This window comes from Oryx dammah, unplaced genomic scaffold (genome assembly GCF_014754425.2).
Source record: "Oryx dammah isolate SB20612 unplaced genomic scaffold, SCBI_Odam_1.1 HiC_scaffold_25, whole genome shotgun sequence".
NCBI classification, from domain to species: domain Eukaryota; kingdom Metazoa; phylum Chordata; class Mammalia; order Artiodactyla; family Bovidae; genus Oryx; species Oryx dammah.
In genome coordinates, this window is record NW_024070209.1 from 86,052,386 (window position 1) to 86,069,110 (window position 16,725).

Genomic DNA, 16,725 nt, shown 5'->3' on the forward strand with positions numbered 1-16,725 from the left:
AAAACATGGCCCTTCCTACATGGCTGCTGTTGGTCTGAGTTCTGCCCTTGGAAATCAGAATCATTGTAGCTTTTTTCTTGTGTCCGACCCTAAAAGGTTTGGAGCCAAGGATCAGTTTCTTCTTAGAATTCAGGTTAAATAACTCCTTCTCCAGCTGTCACACAGCACGATCCCTCTCAGTTTGTTCTTCTCCTGCGTGCATTTCCTGGGACGTGAGTACGTGCAGGCAGCCCTGAGCTAAGTGTTGGGATACGTGATGAACCGGTCAGATATGGTTTCCTGTTGGAGAAAAAGGTAATAAGTAAGCAAATAGAACAACTTCAGATACTGATAAGTGCTTTGAATGCTGAGTGTCTATAAGAGAGCTCTTGTGGATGAAGTGTTCAGAGAAAGTGGTTTGGACTAAAGCCTTGAGGACAGTCTTCTCTGCAAGAGGCAACCTTTGAGCAGAAACTTGGATGATGAAAAGGATGGAGTCTTGTGACGATAAGGGGAAAAGAAGAGTTTTTTTGTGCTGAGAGAACAGGTGTCAGTGACCCGCAATGGAATGCACTTGGCACATTGGAGACACAGAAGCACCACGGTGGTGGCTGTGGAATGCTCAGTGGGGTGGGAGAGGTGGGGAGCAGAAGAGATGGGCCTTGTAGGCTCAGGTAGAAAGTTAGGGTTTTATTCTTAATGCCTATGGAAGCTATTGTTGGGTTTCAAACTGGCCTCTCCGTGTCAGATTACTGCAGCTGGGGAGAGTGAGTGGGGATGAGTTAGACGGTCCAGCTGAGAGACTGATGCTTGGGTTAGGATGGTAGCAAAGGAGATACTAAGACTTGGTGGGGTAAAGGAGGTGTTTTGGAGATAGGCTAGTGGTGCTTGCTAGTGGGTTGAATAGCGGTAGGGAGTTGAGGTGAAGGGAAGGAAAGAATCCAGAGAGGACTCTTAGGGTTTGGATCTGAATGACTGGGGGCACCGTGTTGCTGATAGTTGAAATGGAGAATTGAGCACATTGTGGGTCGGGGGAAAGTAGTGGGCAAAAGAGATCAAGATTTTGTTTCTTGATATTGAAGTTTTGACGTTCTAATAAACATCAGGTGGAAATGTTGGGTAAACAGATATGTGTATCCTGCCATGGGAATCTCTGAATCTTCTTTTAAAGTAAATCTGATTTATCAACAAATTGCCTATTTTGCTCTACCTACTTCAAATGTAAGCTCCACTAGGGTTTTTTTTTTTCTTCCCCCAGTGACGGCAGGGTGCCTGTCCAGTGGGAGATTTAAGTCATCAGCATCTCCGGAGCTCTTTTGCTGGGTTTCAGGTTAAATTATTTGGCATTGGTAAAGTGCCATTCTCTATTAGCGGTGATTTTATAGAACACAAAGAGGATGCCTGGAATCAGTGGCAACTTTCAGGTCTTTGGTGAACTTTCAGACTGTCTAGTGTGCTGTCCTGGAGTGCTGTCAGTTTGTACAGAAACTCCAGCATGAATTGTCTTTGCTTCCTGTCATCACTGTGGTACAGAATTTCTGGCCCTTTAAGGTCCCAGGCTCCCATTTAGAAGGCAGTCTCCATCCCCTTCTCTTTGCCCCATGGTCATGATGTATGAGCATCCCTCATAGCATGGGAATCATAGCACTGGGCTTCCCTCATAGCTCAGTTGGTAAAGAATCCGCCTGCAATGCAGGAGACCTCTGTTTGATTCCTGGAATGGGAAGATCCGCTAGAGAAGGGATAGGCTACCCACTTCAGTATTTTTGGGCTTCCGTGATGACTCAGCTGGTAAAGAATCTGCAATGTGGGAGACCTGGGTTCAGTCCTCGGGTCAGGAAGATACCCTGGAGAAGGGAAAGGCTACCCACTCCAGTATTGTGGACTGTATAGTCCATGGGGTCACAGAGTCAGACACGACTGAGAGACCTTCACCTTCACTTTTCATGATGTATGAGACCAGCTGTTGAGTGAACTGGCCCCTTCTTGAACATAACTTCTGAGAAGAGAAATTGAATACCCTATTAAAGGAGAGGCCCTGGTAATATACCTCTGTTTTGCTTGTCTTTTGTTGTTGTTTAGTTGCTCAGTTGTTTCCAACTCTTTGCAACCCTGTGGACTGCAGCCCACCAGTCTTCTCTGTCCATGGGGTTTCCCAGGCAAGAATATTGGAATGGGTTGACATTTCCTTCTCCAGGGGATCTTCCCAACCCAGGGATCAAACCCAAGTCTCCTGCATTGGCAGGTGGATTCTTTACCACTGAGCCACCAGGGAAGCCCTTTGCTTGCGTTAGTTTGATGTAAAAGGACATAGCGAGTGCCCAGAAATACAGTTTAACATCACCTCTAGTTGAAACATTATTGCCTCAAGTGAAATCAGAACAATATAATCACAAAGACTAGTATAAACCCACAAATCAGTGCTCTGAAGACAAAGGCAGGAGGAGAACTCTGGCTCGGACTCAGGCCCTTCAAAGAGTGACATGCGTTCCAGTGTCCACCCTTCCGCAGGTATCACACATCACAGTGAGTGTCTTTAGGGGTGGGTCTGCGTGACCAAAGAGCCCTAAGGATTATAATGTCTGGTATCTAACATGGGCTGTACATTGGGTTTGTGCTTTTAGAAATGGTATCTGTTAATCTTTCTCTTGGTTTTCTTTGATTTCTTGAGCATATGTTTTTTAACCTCGTGATTATTGCCATTTCGGGAGGGACAAATCTTAGTGTACAGGCTGTCCTGTGCGTTGTAGGAGGTTTGGCAGATTCTCTGACCTCTACCCACTAGATGCCAAGAGTGCCCACCCCATCCCATTGTGCCAACCAAATATGCTTTAAGAATTGCCAGATGCCCTTTGGAGGCAAAATTGCCCCTGGTTGGAAACTACTGCTTTAAGGTAATTGTACTTTATGGTGCTTCATCATTGGACCTGTTCATGCAGTGGATTTATATTGCTAGCTAAAATAAGATATAGTAATTACAGAACAAAATGTGGTATCTGTGAATATGAGTTTTAAAAGTATCATTTCTGTATCATCAAGTCTCAGCTATTTATCTAGTTTTTTGTTTTGTAAAAAATATATTTATTTGAGATAGTTTCTCCATTTAATGTTTTGCTTTTTAAAATTTCACTTCAAGTGGTTCCATATATTAGTTATAACCCATACTATTTGAGGCTTATTGCTTTCCCTTAGGTTGATTAGATGAACTAGTTTTCTCTTGTGTAAAAATATGGTAGTTCTTAAAATTTATTGTCTAGTATAGGAAAATGCATACCAGGAAAAAATCTGTATGGCAGGCTGTAACAGTAGGGTTAGGATTACAGAGTATTTTCCTTTTCTATGTTACATATTCCTTTAAGTTTCAGTTTTTAAATATGAGCATGTATTATTTTTTGTAAGCAGAGAGACAGTTCAAGTAAATGTGTTTTAACATGAAGTCTCTTCACTTTCTTTAAGTGGCTTTCTGACAGGAAGAAGAGGGCACTTCAGAAGAAAGATGTCGGTGAGTATAATTTTTTTTTTCCATTTCAGCCACATTTGTGATCCCTATTATAATGCTTTTACTCACTTATTGTTATATTTAAGTGAAGGTTCAGAAAAACAGTGGAATTTGTGCAGTGGGAAATAAACATTCTTGCCCTTTCCCTCTAAAGAAAACTTTTCTGGTGGTAAATACAGTCACCTGTGGGCGTGGGGTTTGATTTTCACCTACTCACACGGCAGTCAGTTAAGCCTCTTACTGTTTCATGGATGATGGCAGAAGTCATAAGACTCCTGGGTCCGAGACGAGGACCCCATGCGTCACGTGGCACAGCAAATAGTGTGAACACCAGCATTCTTCCGTCACTTCCCTGCCCAGAGTCCCAGGGGGCACTCAGGGTGGCCCAGATGGGTGCTCTGCATACAGTAGGCTTGTGCTGCAGCTGAGGAACACTGAATATAGGGGTCCACTGCCTTTAAAGTAAGCAGTGAGCCAGCTGGCTCTTTGTCTAGAGGAGACTCACTCATATAAAGCTCCCCAGCTGCATAAATGATGCTGAGAAATGACTCAGGTTAATGGACTGGCCAGGGCCTTACAGTCTTGCCATACCCACTGAAGCAATCCTGGAAGGACTAGCTGTCCTAACAGTTCCGTAATCGCTTTATTTTCCAGCATGTTAAAATCTTTTTCCGTTGGTTAAATCCATCTGTCAGTTTTTGAGATACAGAGACATTGGACCTTTTTCTTCTGAACAAAGTAATTTTATACACAGGACATATAAACATGAACCCTGAAAGATCATTGTAGAAGATTTTGATTCTTTAAGTTATGACAGCAGGGAAGATAGGCTTGTAAGATCAGTTTTTAACTGAAATCATTTCAGACAGACTTTTATTAAATTTTCAGTGTTACAACTTGTCATATATGAAGAATGATTAACTTCCCATATATTTTGTTCAAGTTATTTTCTACAAATCAAAGACCTAAGATAATGAAGGGGTTTCTGGATGTGAGATAAATACCTCAAAGCAAGCATCTTGGAAAAGTAGGCTTTATATAGTATCTATAAAATTAGAAAATTAAGGACCTCCCTGGTAGTCTAGTGGTTAAGAATCTGCCTTGTGACGCAGAGGACGTGGTTTTGATCCCTGGTTCGGGAAGATCCAGGTCATGCAGTGGAGCAGCCAAGCCCCTTTGCCACAGCTCTTGAGCACGTGCACCTAGAACCTGTGCTCCACAACAAGAGAAGTCACAGCAATGAGAAGCCTACACCTAGGAAGTAGCCCTCTCTCACTGCAACTATAGAAAGCCTGTGCTCAGCAAGGAAGACCCAGCGCAAACAAAAATGATAAATAATTTAATTTTTTAAATTAGAAAGTTAAAACTTTAAATCAAAGGAAAAAAGCAGTTGCTGCTTTCTCAATGCTTACTGATTCTGATTTCTTCTGTTTCTCTTTGCCATTCCAGTGTTCAAGTGTGTAAGCAAACAGACTCAGATTATTTAGAGGAAAAATGTAGTTCACTGACTACTTTCTAATCCATCTCAAAACTATCCCTGTCTTCCAAGCTGTGTGGCCCACTCCTCCTTAGCTGGTTCAAATCTTAGGTTCAGGTTTAGTGACCGAGGCAGTGAGGGGCCAGACAGTCATATGCCGTCCTTGCAGAGGGCACGTACAGCAGCCAGCCAGAAGCCACACCCCCTTGTGTTAGGGAACCCGTTTTTGAGAGTCCATCTTAGTGTTTTAACCCAGAGAGGTTGCTGTAAGTCTTCTCTAGCCTGGATCCTATTGGCTGCAGATCAGTGCTGCCAAGGAGAGGCAAAAGGCAGCTTGGTACCAGTTTCTTATATAAATTTTAAAAGATTTTAAAGGTTTAAGCTTATTATTTAGCCATGGTCCATCATTGAGTAACAGTAGTGGTTTAATGTTTATTCTGTCCCCCTTAATCCGGGGCTTGAGACTGGATGCTTAATGCACTATTATGGGCATTTTCCCCCCATTAACAGTGGTACTCTTTGCTTTTTGAAAAGTACAAATAAAATGGTTTAAAAAAATAAGGCAGGAGCTGAGAAAATCTTGCTGTGTAGTGGGGCTGTGTTGGTGCCTTCCCAAGGCTGGGACTGTAGGGACTGCTTGTTTATAGGGACTGCTTCAAACACTCTGTCTTCCTGTGACACAGAATAAGCACGTGACCATTAAACCAGTTATGTATTTTCTTTCTTTGTAGATGTCCGTAGGAGAATTGAACTTATTCAGGATTTTGAAATGCCTACTGTTTGTACCACTATTAAGGTATCAAAAGATGGGCAGTATATTTTAGCAACTGGTAAGCATCGTTTTTGTTATAATTTAACATATGTTTCATACCAGGAAATGCTTTGGAGGAAAAGGGAAAATTATTCTAATATTTTATTATTAAAAAATTTCAAACATACAGAAATACTGGAAAAATTGTACAGTGAACAGCCATTTACCTGTCACCTTGATGCTTCAATAGTTTGCTGTTTGCTTTATCACCTGTCTATCCCATCTTTCTACCATCCATCCGTCCACCCTGTGTTTAGATGCTTTTCAGAGTCAGTTGCAGATATTAGTATCTTTCACCCCTAAATACCTCAGTGTGTATGTCATTAACTAGAGTTCAGTATTTGTTTATGGCTTTTTAAAAAAAATTTGCATGAGTAAATAATTTTGATGAGTTTGAACAAATGTATATACCTATGTAGCCCGAACCCCCAGCAAGATCCAGAACTTTCCTTCCACCTAGAACATTCTCCTCACAGTCAGTCCCTGCCCCCACTCATGTGTAGCCAGGCCCCTCTCTGTGATTTACTTTTTCCCCACAGACAAATTTAGCCTGTTTTAAATAGACTGTCTTATATAAATGCAATCATGTACTATGTATTGTTTTTGTGTAAGACCTATTTCACCTAGGACTTCGTATTTCAGATTCATTCATGTCATTATATGTGTGAATAGTTCTTTTTTTGTTGCTGATACCAAGTGATATTTCCTTCGAGGAATATGCCACTCTCTGTTTATTCTTCAGTTGATGGACATCTGGGCTATTTTCATTCTTTGGCTGTTACTGATAAAGCATTATAAACCATCTCATACAAGTCTGTTTTGAGGAAGTTGCTGGGTCATAGGGTAGGTGTGTATTTAGTTTGATGAGAACCTGCTAGGTACTTTTCCAGAGTAGTCAGATCATTTTATACTCCCACCAACAAGGAGTGAGAGTTCTAGGAAAGGTCATTTTTATCATAATGATTTTCTCTATCGTGTACTAGTATTTCTTATGCTACTAAGAACTCGTGTTAGCAGTAATTCGTCAGTATGAAAAAGCCATAAAATATAGGGAACTTTTAATGTTTTGTCCTTTACAGCAACATTACTCAACCATTTTTGGTTGTGATTTTGCTCCATATAGTCTAGATATTGTCCACTTACTTTTTATTGTTGTTTTTGGCTTAACATTCATCTGTATCTCTTTTCCAACCACTTTCTTCTTTGACAGAACTTTTATACATCTACATGCCATTCTCTTTTGTTCTGTGTCAGTGGTTGTCTCATTACTAACACTATCCATGTTTTTTAGCCTCCAGTTTTATGTTCAGGATATAGACTACAATTGTAGATTATATATAACATATATGTTACGTAGAGAGTATGTATGTGTAGATATATTGTACTGTAATGTGTGTGCTCAGTCACTCAGTCGTGTCTGACTCTTTGTGACCTTGTGGACTGGAGCCCCCCAGGCTCCTTGGTCCGTGGGATTTCCCAGGCAAGAATACTAGAGTGGGTTGCCATTTCCTACTCCAGGGGATCTTCCCGACTCAGGGATCAAATCCTTATCTTTCACATCTCCTACATTGGAAGGTGGGTTCTTTACCACAGGTGCCACCTGGGAAGCCCATGCTATACTATGTACTATTTTTAAGTGAGATCTTGGGCTTTGATCCATGTCAGAAAATATAGGACTACTTCATCACTTTCTTTTAGAAGTATCCTCATTGAACTTCCCTGATGGTCCAGTGGTTAAGTCTCTATGCTTCCACTGCGTGGGGCATGAGTTTGATCCCAGCTTGGGGAACTAATTTCCCACATGCAGTAGGGCATGGCTAAGAAATTTTTAGATATAGAAATATCCTTACTGGTTTTAAAAATCAGTCTTTTCCTGATTGCAAATGTGATAATCTTATTAAAAATGTAATAGAAATACACAGGAGAAAATGGGAAAGACCCTAAAATTGTATTAAAATACACCAGGTGTCACTGTGCTTATTCCTCCATTGATTTTTGTGCAGAGGACTAGCACTGTCACAGTTGAGTTTTACGGAAGCCGGATTGTATTAATATTACGAGCATGACCCTGCAGGGCTCACCTCTCTTGCTGCACTCACTGTGCGTTTCACTTCATACTGTGTTTTGACAGCTTCCATGTCAGTGGTTACAGGTATGTGTTATCCTCTTTATAAGTCATATAATGATTTACCATCATTTACATAACCGTTTTCCTCTCAGTGGACATTTAATTTACTTTCATCTTTTGGCCATTTGTAAATAATGCTTCAGTGAACATTCTTCATGTCTTTGGTATGCTTATGGGTATGTTTCTGTAGAGTAAATTTGTATAAATTGAAATAAAGATTTAAGATGTAAGAATATCACATATTTTACAAATACTGCCAGATTGTCCTTCAAAGAATTTGTAACAATGTAAACTTGTCACTGTACTTTCCTGGTGGCTCAAACAGTAAAGAATATGCCTGCAGTGCAGAAGACCCAGGTTCGATCCCTGAGTTGGGAAGATCCCCTGGAAAAGGGAATGGCAACCCACTCTAGTATTCTTGCCTAGAGAATTCCATGGACAGAGGAGCCTGGCGGGCTACAGTCCATGGGATTGCAGAGTTGGACATGACTGAGCAACTAACATTTTCAAACTTTCACTTTCATCCTTGTTACCAAAGTATGAGAGTAGTTTTTTTTTTAATATCCACCTAAATACAAATATTAACCAATTTCTCATCTATGCCTTGCTTGTTTATATCCTTTGCTCATTTTTCCCTTCACATGTTGGAAAGGGCTGCTTTTAAATTCTTTCTGTTTGGTAAGCTTATAATTATCCTACTTAACCGCTAAACAAAAAGTATAATCAACATATCTGCAGGATATTGGTAATAAAAAGTATGTCCTTTAGGTTTTACATCCCATCGAATTTTTTATAGGAACATATAAACCTCGAGTTCGATGTTATGACACCTACCAGTTATCCTTGAAGTTTGAAAGGTGTTTGGATTCAGAAGGTAAGAGATTATATTTGAATTCGCAAAAATAGTTTTTATATTTGGGTACTTTTCTCCTTTTTAAGCTGGGCATGGGTTGTGTATTAGTTACAGTAAATGTGGCAGCTTTGAAAATTCATTTCATTACTCATAGCTCTGTAGGTGAAGCTCCTGCAGGCTCACCTGTGTCCTGTGCTCAGGACTGACCTCACGGTGTCAGCGGAATGGGACTCTTCCACAGGCCCTGGGCAGGATCTTTTTTCAAACTTACAAGTGGTAGGCAGAACGCAGTTTGTTGTGGTTGTTGGGTTGAGGTCCTGCTTGCTGCTGGCTGTGAGCCGGGGGGCCACACTCTTCTTCTGGAGGCCCCTGTGTGCCTCCTCACCTGGTCTCTGCCTCCTTCAAGCCAGCAGCAGTTCCTTGTGCTGTGAATCTGCCTCTTCTGCCTCCAGCTGGAGAAAACACTCACTGTTTTTAAAGGGCTCGGGAGAATTATAAATCTCAGCTTTGCCATAAAATGTGACGTACTCACAAGAGTGGTGTATCCTCATGTTGACAGGGTCCACCCACACTCTCCAGAGCAGTGGACCGTACCTGGGGGAAGGTCAGTGGGGTCGTTCTTAGAATTCTGCCTGGTACCAGGGCAGGTTGAGATGGGGAAGTTCATCTCCAACATGGAGATGGCCCCATGTTTGAGTATTCTCCTAACTTGTTTCACTCTTATTTTAAAAAAAGCAATACAAACTCCATGTGCTGCTAATAGTAACTTTTCACTCTTTAGTTTTGTTTAACATGTATACTATGAATGAGTAAAAAGTTACTGTTACCTTTTTTCAAGCAAACATTTTTGAGCTTTTAATGTTTGTTATTTTACTTTGAACATCTCAGAAAAACTATGGCAAAATTTACAAATCATTATATTTTGTGAATTTATTATCTAATTTGCTTCAGTTCTGTAGAAAATGTAGCTGATCTGTATTAAGAAACTATAAAATGTTTAACTTTCCACTTTTTTTTTTTTCCACTCGGTGTTTTGAGGGCAATATAGTATGACATCTTTGTTCTTGTTTTATGTAGATGGCAAAAAAGGAAGCAAAACCCAGCGTTCGTGTATAATATTTGTGTTGAATTAGAATCTTTGCATCAATTTTATATTTTTATTAAAAATATTGATAATTATATTTTTCTTACTACTTCTTATTTTTCAGTTGTCACCTTTGAAACTTTGTCTGATGACTATTCAAAGGTATGTCTTATAGCATTAGTTTGTACTGCCTGTGCTCAAGAAATGAATGAGTGGAGTTTATTTCTATGATAAGTGTTTTTATGGTATTTCCATTGTTAAATTTAAAGTAGCTATGCAGCAGCAGCAGCAGCATGCAGTAAAATAAGACCTCTTCTTTGCTATTAATATCTGTTCAGTTTGTCTTGTGAATGTGACAACAGGGATGGAGATAGTCTTTGGCAAGTCTAATATCAAAATAAGTTTTCCATACCATGTATGAGTAAGACATTACCTATATATTTAAGAATTGGTAGCTGTCATCTTTTTATTTTATTTTTATTTTTTATTTTATTTTTTTTAGCTGTCATCTTTTTAGACCACCTTATATCCTAGATGTGTGATTTTCATTATTGCATTTAAAGTAGTGGTGTTTGCCAGCTTGCTTTCAGTTTCTTATTCATATGTGAAAAATACAATAACAGGTTGTTTGTTTAATATTCTTAACTGTGCAAGTAAGTGGTTGTGATATATACTGAAGCAGTTCAAGACACAGCTTATATGTTTACATTTGCTTTTTTTCTTTTTTGGTGCCATTAATGCGTCTTTCAGCTCTGTGGTCATTTTCAGCAGTTACAGGATTGTCAGTAGAAGTGCCATATTAAATTCAAAATGAAAAATTTGTAGTGATGTCAGGTGTCATGGTGAAGGAAAATCGAAATTTCAGAGCTGGTATGTTTTATATATTGTCTTCAGTTCTGGCAACTATGGAATACAGTTTCTATAGCCTGTGGCAGCTATTTATCATATGTTTCAGAATATTCAGTTTTATGATATATTTTCTCTAGATACTGATAAATTTGCTTGTAAGTCTTTCAGTTACAAGGTAAAGTTTGCCAAAAAATCTATCTAGAATGCAGGAAGGCATTAAGTAACTAATGGAGAGGTTGATTCTTAACATATTTCTTAGCTATGATGGTGAGTTGTGTTTATACACGTGTGTTTACAGAGAGCAAGGAAAAGGACAAAATGAGAGTTTTTCTTGCTTTGCCAGTTTCAGTGATGATGAAATAAACACTTTATCTAGAAACCTAAGCAAACTAATTTTCTTGTTTCATTTTCAGATTGTCTTCCTGCATAATGATAGATACATCGAATTTCATTCACAATCAGGTTTCTACTACAAAACCAGAATACCAAAGTTTGGGCGAGATTTCTCTTACCATTATCCATCCTGTGACTTGTACTTTGTTGGCGCAAGGTATTGGGTCTAATCACCCTTTGTTTTCTCCTTTCCAGCTTCCCAAATGATTTCTATTCTTAAAATGGAGGAGAGGGATTAAAAGAAGACTAAGGCATTATCCCTGCCTTGTGGTTGCTCAAAGGGTGTAGTTCCAAAGTGACTGGCTCATTTAAGAGTCACATCCTTCACTTTGATTGGCATGGGGCTCTAAATCCAGAGACATAGTAACCCAGTAGGGAGACGGTGGTGGAAAGTCAGTATCTTAGCCCCATTGCATGCATTGTAAAACATTATTCTTAAATGCTACCTTCTTTATGATTATCCATTTTAGAAAACTGAGAAAACATGAAAAAGAATAAAGAAAAAAGTCACCTATCCTATAATTATGCCACCCAGAGAAAGCCCTTATTAGTATTTTACTGTTATTTCATTGTAGTCTGCATAGATGCATTTTGGATCTCCTATTCTCCGTTTATTTGTAAATAATATTCTACTTAACAACTTCATAATTTTTCCTTGGCACATGGATGGTTGAAATCACCCTTATGCATGAACAGATTTACAAATAAGGTGATTATCTTTTAGGTTTAAAGTACATTTTTGTATCAGTTTTACAGTGGGAAGCGATGCCTTATGACAGATATATGTTTCTAAAAATTATACTTACTTGAAAAGTTCCTTTAGTTTACTGGATTTTTAACTCTTTCATTGTTTGGCAGCTCTGAAGTTTATAGATTAAACTTGGAACAAGGACGGTACCTGAACCCTCTACAGACAGATGCTGCGTGAGTGTTGTTATAAGAATCCTACTGTATTTATTTCGGCCAGGAGATGGAGCCAGATTCCCAATTTGTTGTCACATAGCCTGTGTTGCATTTAATCAGAGCTCTCTGAGCAGCTTAGGTAAAAGAGTAACGTTAAATTTTCTCCTACACACAAAAAAATCGCTAAAAGACCTGGTGATGTCTTAAAATTTAAATAAAAAATTTTTGGATCTACCCAAAAAGGTTTTAACTCACCCCAGAAATTCAGTTATTGTTTTTTGCTGTGTTCTTTAAATTTTCATTCATGATTTAATTTTCTGATATTTTCTCTTGTAGGGAAATTTTAAATTAACTCAAGAGTACCATTTAAAAAAAAAAAAAAAAGTACCATTTTTTTAAATTTTATTTTTTATGTTTTTGCTAGTGTACATTTAAGATTTTTTTCACGTTTTCTTTTTATCATGTGTTGTAGTCTTTACTTTTGTTTTATTCATAGAGAAATATTTTAGGAATGAATCTGTCATAATGTTAATACTGAGTAGTAGCAACAGCAACACAGTAGTGAAAGCGCTTACTATGTGCCAGTCTTTATTCAGGATTTTATATATATTCACTCACTTGAAGCTTATAGCAAAATTTTACAGTATAGGTACTATTATTACGACCATTTTACAAATAGTACAGCTGAAACTCAGAGAGGTAAGTAGCTTGTTTAAGGTTACACAGCTAGTATGGAGTGGAAGCTGGATTACTTCTCATCTAGGTATATAAAGTGGAGAAGGCAATGGTACCCCACTCCAGTACTCTTGCCTGGAGAATCCCATGGACAGAGGAGCCTGGTGGGCTGCAGTCCATGGGGTCACTAAGAGTTGGACACGACTGAGTGACTTCACTTTGACTTTTCACTTTCATGCATTGGAGAAGGAAATGGCAACCCACTCCAGTGTTCTTGCCTGGAGAATCCCAGGGACAGGGGAGCCTGGTGGCCTGCCGTCTATGGGGTCACAGAGAGTCGGACACGACTGAAGCGACTTAGCAGCAGCAGCAGGTATATAAAGAGCTTGCTAGAGTTTCCTTATTGCTTTGAAAGGGATTTTTAAAGGTTGGATGAACAGGTAATGATAAAAACTGGTAAACTCTCGTTACCTTTTTTTTTTAACATAGCTTTGAAATACCAATTTTTTTTTTCTTAAATTGTAACACCATGATGCATCCTTGAATAATAAAAGAGTTATCTGCTCTTTACTTCCAGAATTTCCTGTTTATAATAGTAACTTATATTTATTGAGTGTCTTATAAACTGTAGACACTGTGCTGAGCATTTTATAGTTTTTTCATTTAATCCTCATGATGACCATATGAAGCTGGTGAACAGCATTTTGCAGAGAAAAGAAAATTCAAGCCTAGAAACGGTGGACTCAATAGGCTGGTCAAGCCTCTGGATTGGTGTTTGATAGCCTGTGTTATTTTGCTTTGGGAGAAAATTATTGAGAAATTTGTTCTTGTGGCAGTAGGATAGTGGTTTTGAAGCAAGCCCTTCCATGTCTCATCCCCTGGCAGGTAGGGCATCACCCCGTGGTCTGAAACTCCAGGGCCCTTGTGCCAAGCATTGGACCTTGTGCTGCCTCGGTGCTTTTCATATGCAGATGATCGAGAATCTGGTGGCTGCCGCCTTCTCCACAGCAGTGGGTTCCTGTTTGTTTAGGAAGTTTTTTGAGTGTCCCTCCCTGGCTCAGAGGTTAAAGCGTCAACTGCAATGTGGGAGACCTGGGTTTAATCCCTGAGTTGGGAAGATCCCCTGGAGAAGGAAATGGCAACCCATTCCACTAGTCTTGCCTGGAGAATCCCATGGATGGAGGATCCTGGTGGGCCACAGTGCACGGGGTCACAAAGAATCAGACTGAGCGACTTCACTTTCACTTTCACTTTCCCCCTAAAGCAGATGCTAAAACTCTCTCCCTTATCCCTTTACTGTTGTAGGGAGAATAATGTTTGTGACATAAATTCAGTGCATGGCTTATTTGCCACAGGAACGATAGAGGTAAGCATACATTGACTTCATTTTGAAAAACATTCGCCCTGCATTTGCTAACAGAGTTTCATGTAAAGACAGGGTTACTTTGTTCCTAAGAGCAGGGTGCTGATGGCGAGACAAGCCCCTGGTTTGCTTTTCATGTGAACGGTGGGTCACGTTCCTGGGAGACACAGCTGTGCTCTTGCTGCAGACTGTGCCCCTCGGGGCTGGATTTTGTCTTGGAGGTGGGGGGCCGTCATCACTGAGGGTGAAGCTGATAAGTCGCCAGCTCATGTGGCGACCACTCTTGCTCTTCACCAGCTCTCTGCTGCTTGTTAGTTTTATGACTGCATTCCTTTCCCTGAGGCTAATTTTTCTCATCAGTGAAATGGAGATGATAAAACTTACCTTGCCAGCTGTGTGGAGGCACTGTGCTGGTGAAAATCGCATGGAAGAACCTACATGAGAGCATTATCAGCTGTAAGGGGACGTGGAGTGTGATTTGGACGTCCTGTATAGTAGCACTCAATTATGCATGTTTGCATTTTAAACTACGTAACACCTTTGATTCAATTTCTTTCATACTTAGGAGTCTTTCTAGATTTGCTTTTTTAAATTACAATATTGTTAAATACAGTAAAAAAAAAAAAAGGGTAAATATGTCAAAAATATATTGTTAAAAAATGTGCTTCTGTACCTTCCAGTCATCAACTCCTACACCAGAGGTGACTCTTTAATGGCTTGCAATATTCTTCTTTCGTTTTTGTTTTTCTTTGTTTATGCAGGTATGCATATGTGTTAGTAACACGTTTTTAAATGTTTTTCACAAAATTGAGATTATGCTGTGGTTCTTCATTTGCCTTTTTTTTTAATGTAATGCTATATAATGTACATGTTTATACACTGGTGCTCGTAAACTGAGGTAATTGTCTAAAACTGGTGGATAAGGTTCCATTGTGTGGATGTGCTGCAGTCTATTAAACCAGTTCATATGGATGAAATGTAGATTTTGTCACTCAAATCATCTTTAGGTTAAAAGATTAAGATTCAAAATGGATCGCCTAAGATTGGATTAATGGAAATATATAAAACTATGTTGACCTTGTTAGAAAAACTACCATGCCATAGTTAGGCCAGTGAAGCATTATCTCGCTAATTACTTTTCTTGAGATTACCAAGGGGAAATGTTAAAATAATTTCCTTGAAAAATTTGTTTATTTGAATAGAGTCCTTATAGAGCAAGCTAGGCTAGACACCAGGAAACATGCTGTGTAAGAGAAGCTGTGAATTAGAGCAGGCTTCTCTTTCACCAGCTGTTGCTGGGGTTCCTGAAATTCCTTGGGTTCCTCAATTACTGTGTGTGTGTGTGTGTGAAGTCATAGTCAACCATTACTGTGTGTGTGTGTGTGTGAAGTCATAATTCAACCATCTGTGACCCTTTGGGGGGTTGATATTTGATATGCATAGTCAGACCACTGTAAAATTCATTTTTACATTAATTTTGATATTATATGTTGGATTTTGATTTCTTCTGTGACAGTTATTGTAGTACATATATTAAATATTTATCATTGATACAATAATATTTACATTTAAAATTTGCCAGTTACACCAAAATGTCTTTCATAACTCCTCTCCCTGCTACCACACGAACCAAATCAAGGTCCAGTCAGGTATCATGCATTGCATTTTGGACCTTTTTTCCCTTAACCATCCTTTTTTATTTTTCCTTTTTTAAATTATAAAAGAAATGCAGTCCATGATGAAAGGGTTGACAGTACTAAAAAAGGTACAAGTAAAAAGTTAAAAATGTTAAGTTCTTAATCTGCACACAATAACCAGTAAGGCTTCTCTTCTTTTTAGGGAGTATTTTTCTAAAAATTTCCTAATAGAAGCTGTAATTTACAATGATTGTTCTGTTTGTTTAGGGCCGAGTAGAGTGTTGGGACCCGAGGACTCGGGGCCGAGTTGGTGTGTTAGACTGTGCGTTGAGTAGCGTCACGGCTGATTCAGAGTAAGTGGAAGTGAGTTTAAATACTCAGCAACTTGTGATTTAAACAGATGTGTCAATGCTGAGATGTTGGGAAAGATTGAAGGCCAAAGGAGAAGGGGGGTAGCAGAGCACAAGATGGTTAGATAGCAGCACTGACTCAATGGACACGGGTTTGAGCAAACTCTGGGAGATGGTGGAGGACAGAGGAGCCTGGCGTGCTGCAGTCCATGGGGTTGCAGAGTGGATCATGACTTAGCGACTGAAGAACAGCAACCACAGTGTCAATACTAAATTAAAAGCAGTTGTTGAAGGATGAAACTCTTAAAACATGTTTCTCCGAGGTTGTGGTTTTGTGATTGTTTTATGGAAAAATCCTTTCCTGCGGAAGCTCACTAAGTGGGGAAGCCAGTGGAATTCCTTGTTTATTTAGTTACCATGGAACTGAATTAAAATGTATATGCTACAGGAATTATATTTCCTATTCTGTAGGATCTGGTGGTGGAATCCAGGCAAACCACACAGTTACCTATTGTGTGTTATTACATTTTCATAAGAAAAACAGTGAACTTATATGTTTACCGGGAAGAAATCTGGATATGTTGTAGTGTTGAAAGTAGCTTTACCTGTCGATTTAGTTTGGGGTGATTTTATTTATTACTTTTTTATGCTTAGCTTTATTTTTTTCTGACATAAGTGTTATAAGCTGTCACCTCTGTTATTGGACATAGGTGACCTTCTGGAA

At 39.2% G+C, this 16,725-nt stretch overlaps 1 protein-coding gene across 1 annotated transcript in view; it reads left to right on the forward strand.

The window, feature by feature from the left end:
• Positions 1–16,725, forward strand: part of NOL10 (nucleolar protein 10) — a 94,877-nt gene that overhangs the window by 1,162 nt on the left and 76,990 nt on the right. The window contains exons 2-9 of the mRNA XM_040224932.1: positions 3,436–3,481; positions 5,687–5,785; positions 8,691–8,768; positions 9,956–9,993; positions 11,094–11,230; positions 11,932–11,997; positions 13,957–14,017; positions 15,919–16,004. Coding sequence (XP_040080866.1) covers positions 3,436–3,481; positions 5,687–5,785; positions 8,691–8,768; positions 9,956–9,993; positions 11,094–11,230; positions 11,932–11,997; positions 13,957–14,017; positions 15,919–16,004 — 611 coding nt within the window. The remainder of the gene's footprint in view (positions 1–3,435; positions 3,482–5,686; positions 5,786–8,690; positions 8,769–9,955; positions 9,994–11,093; positions 11,231–11,931; positions 11,998–13,956; positions 14,018–15,918; positions 16,005–16,725) is intronic.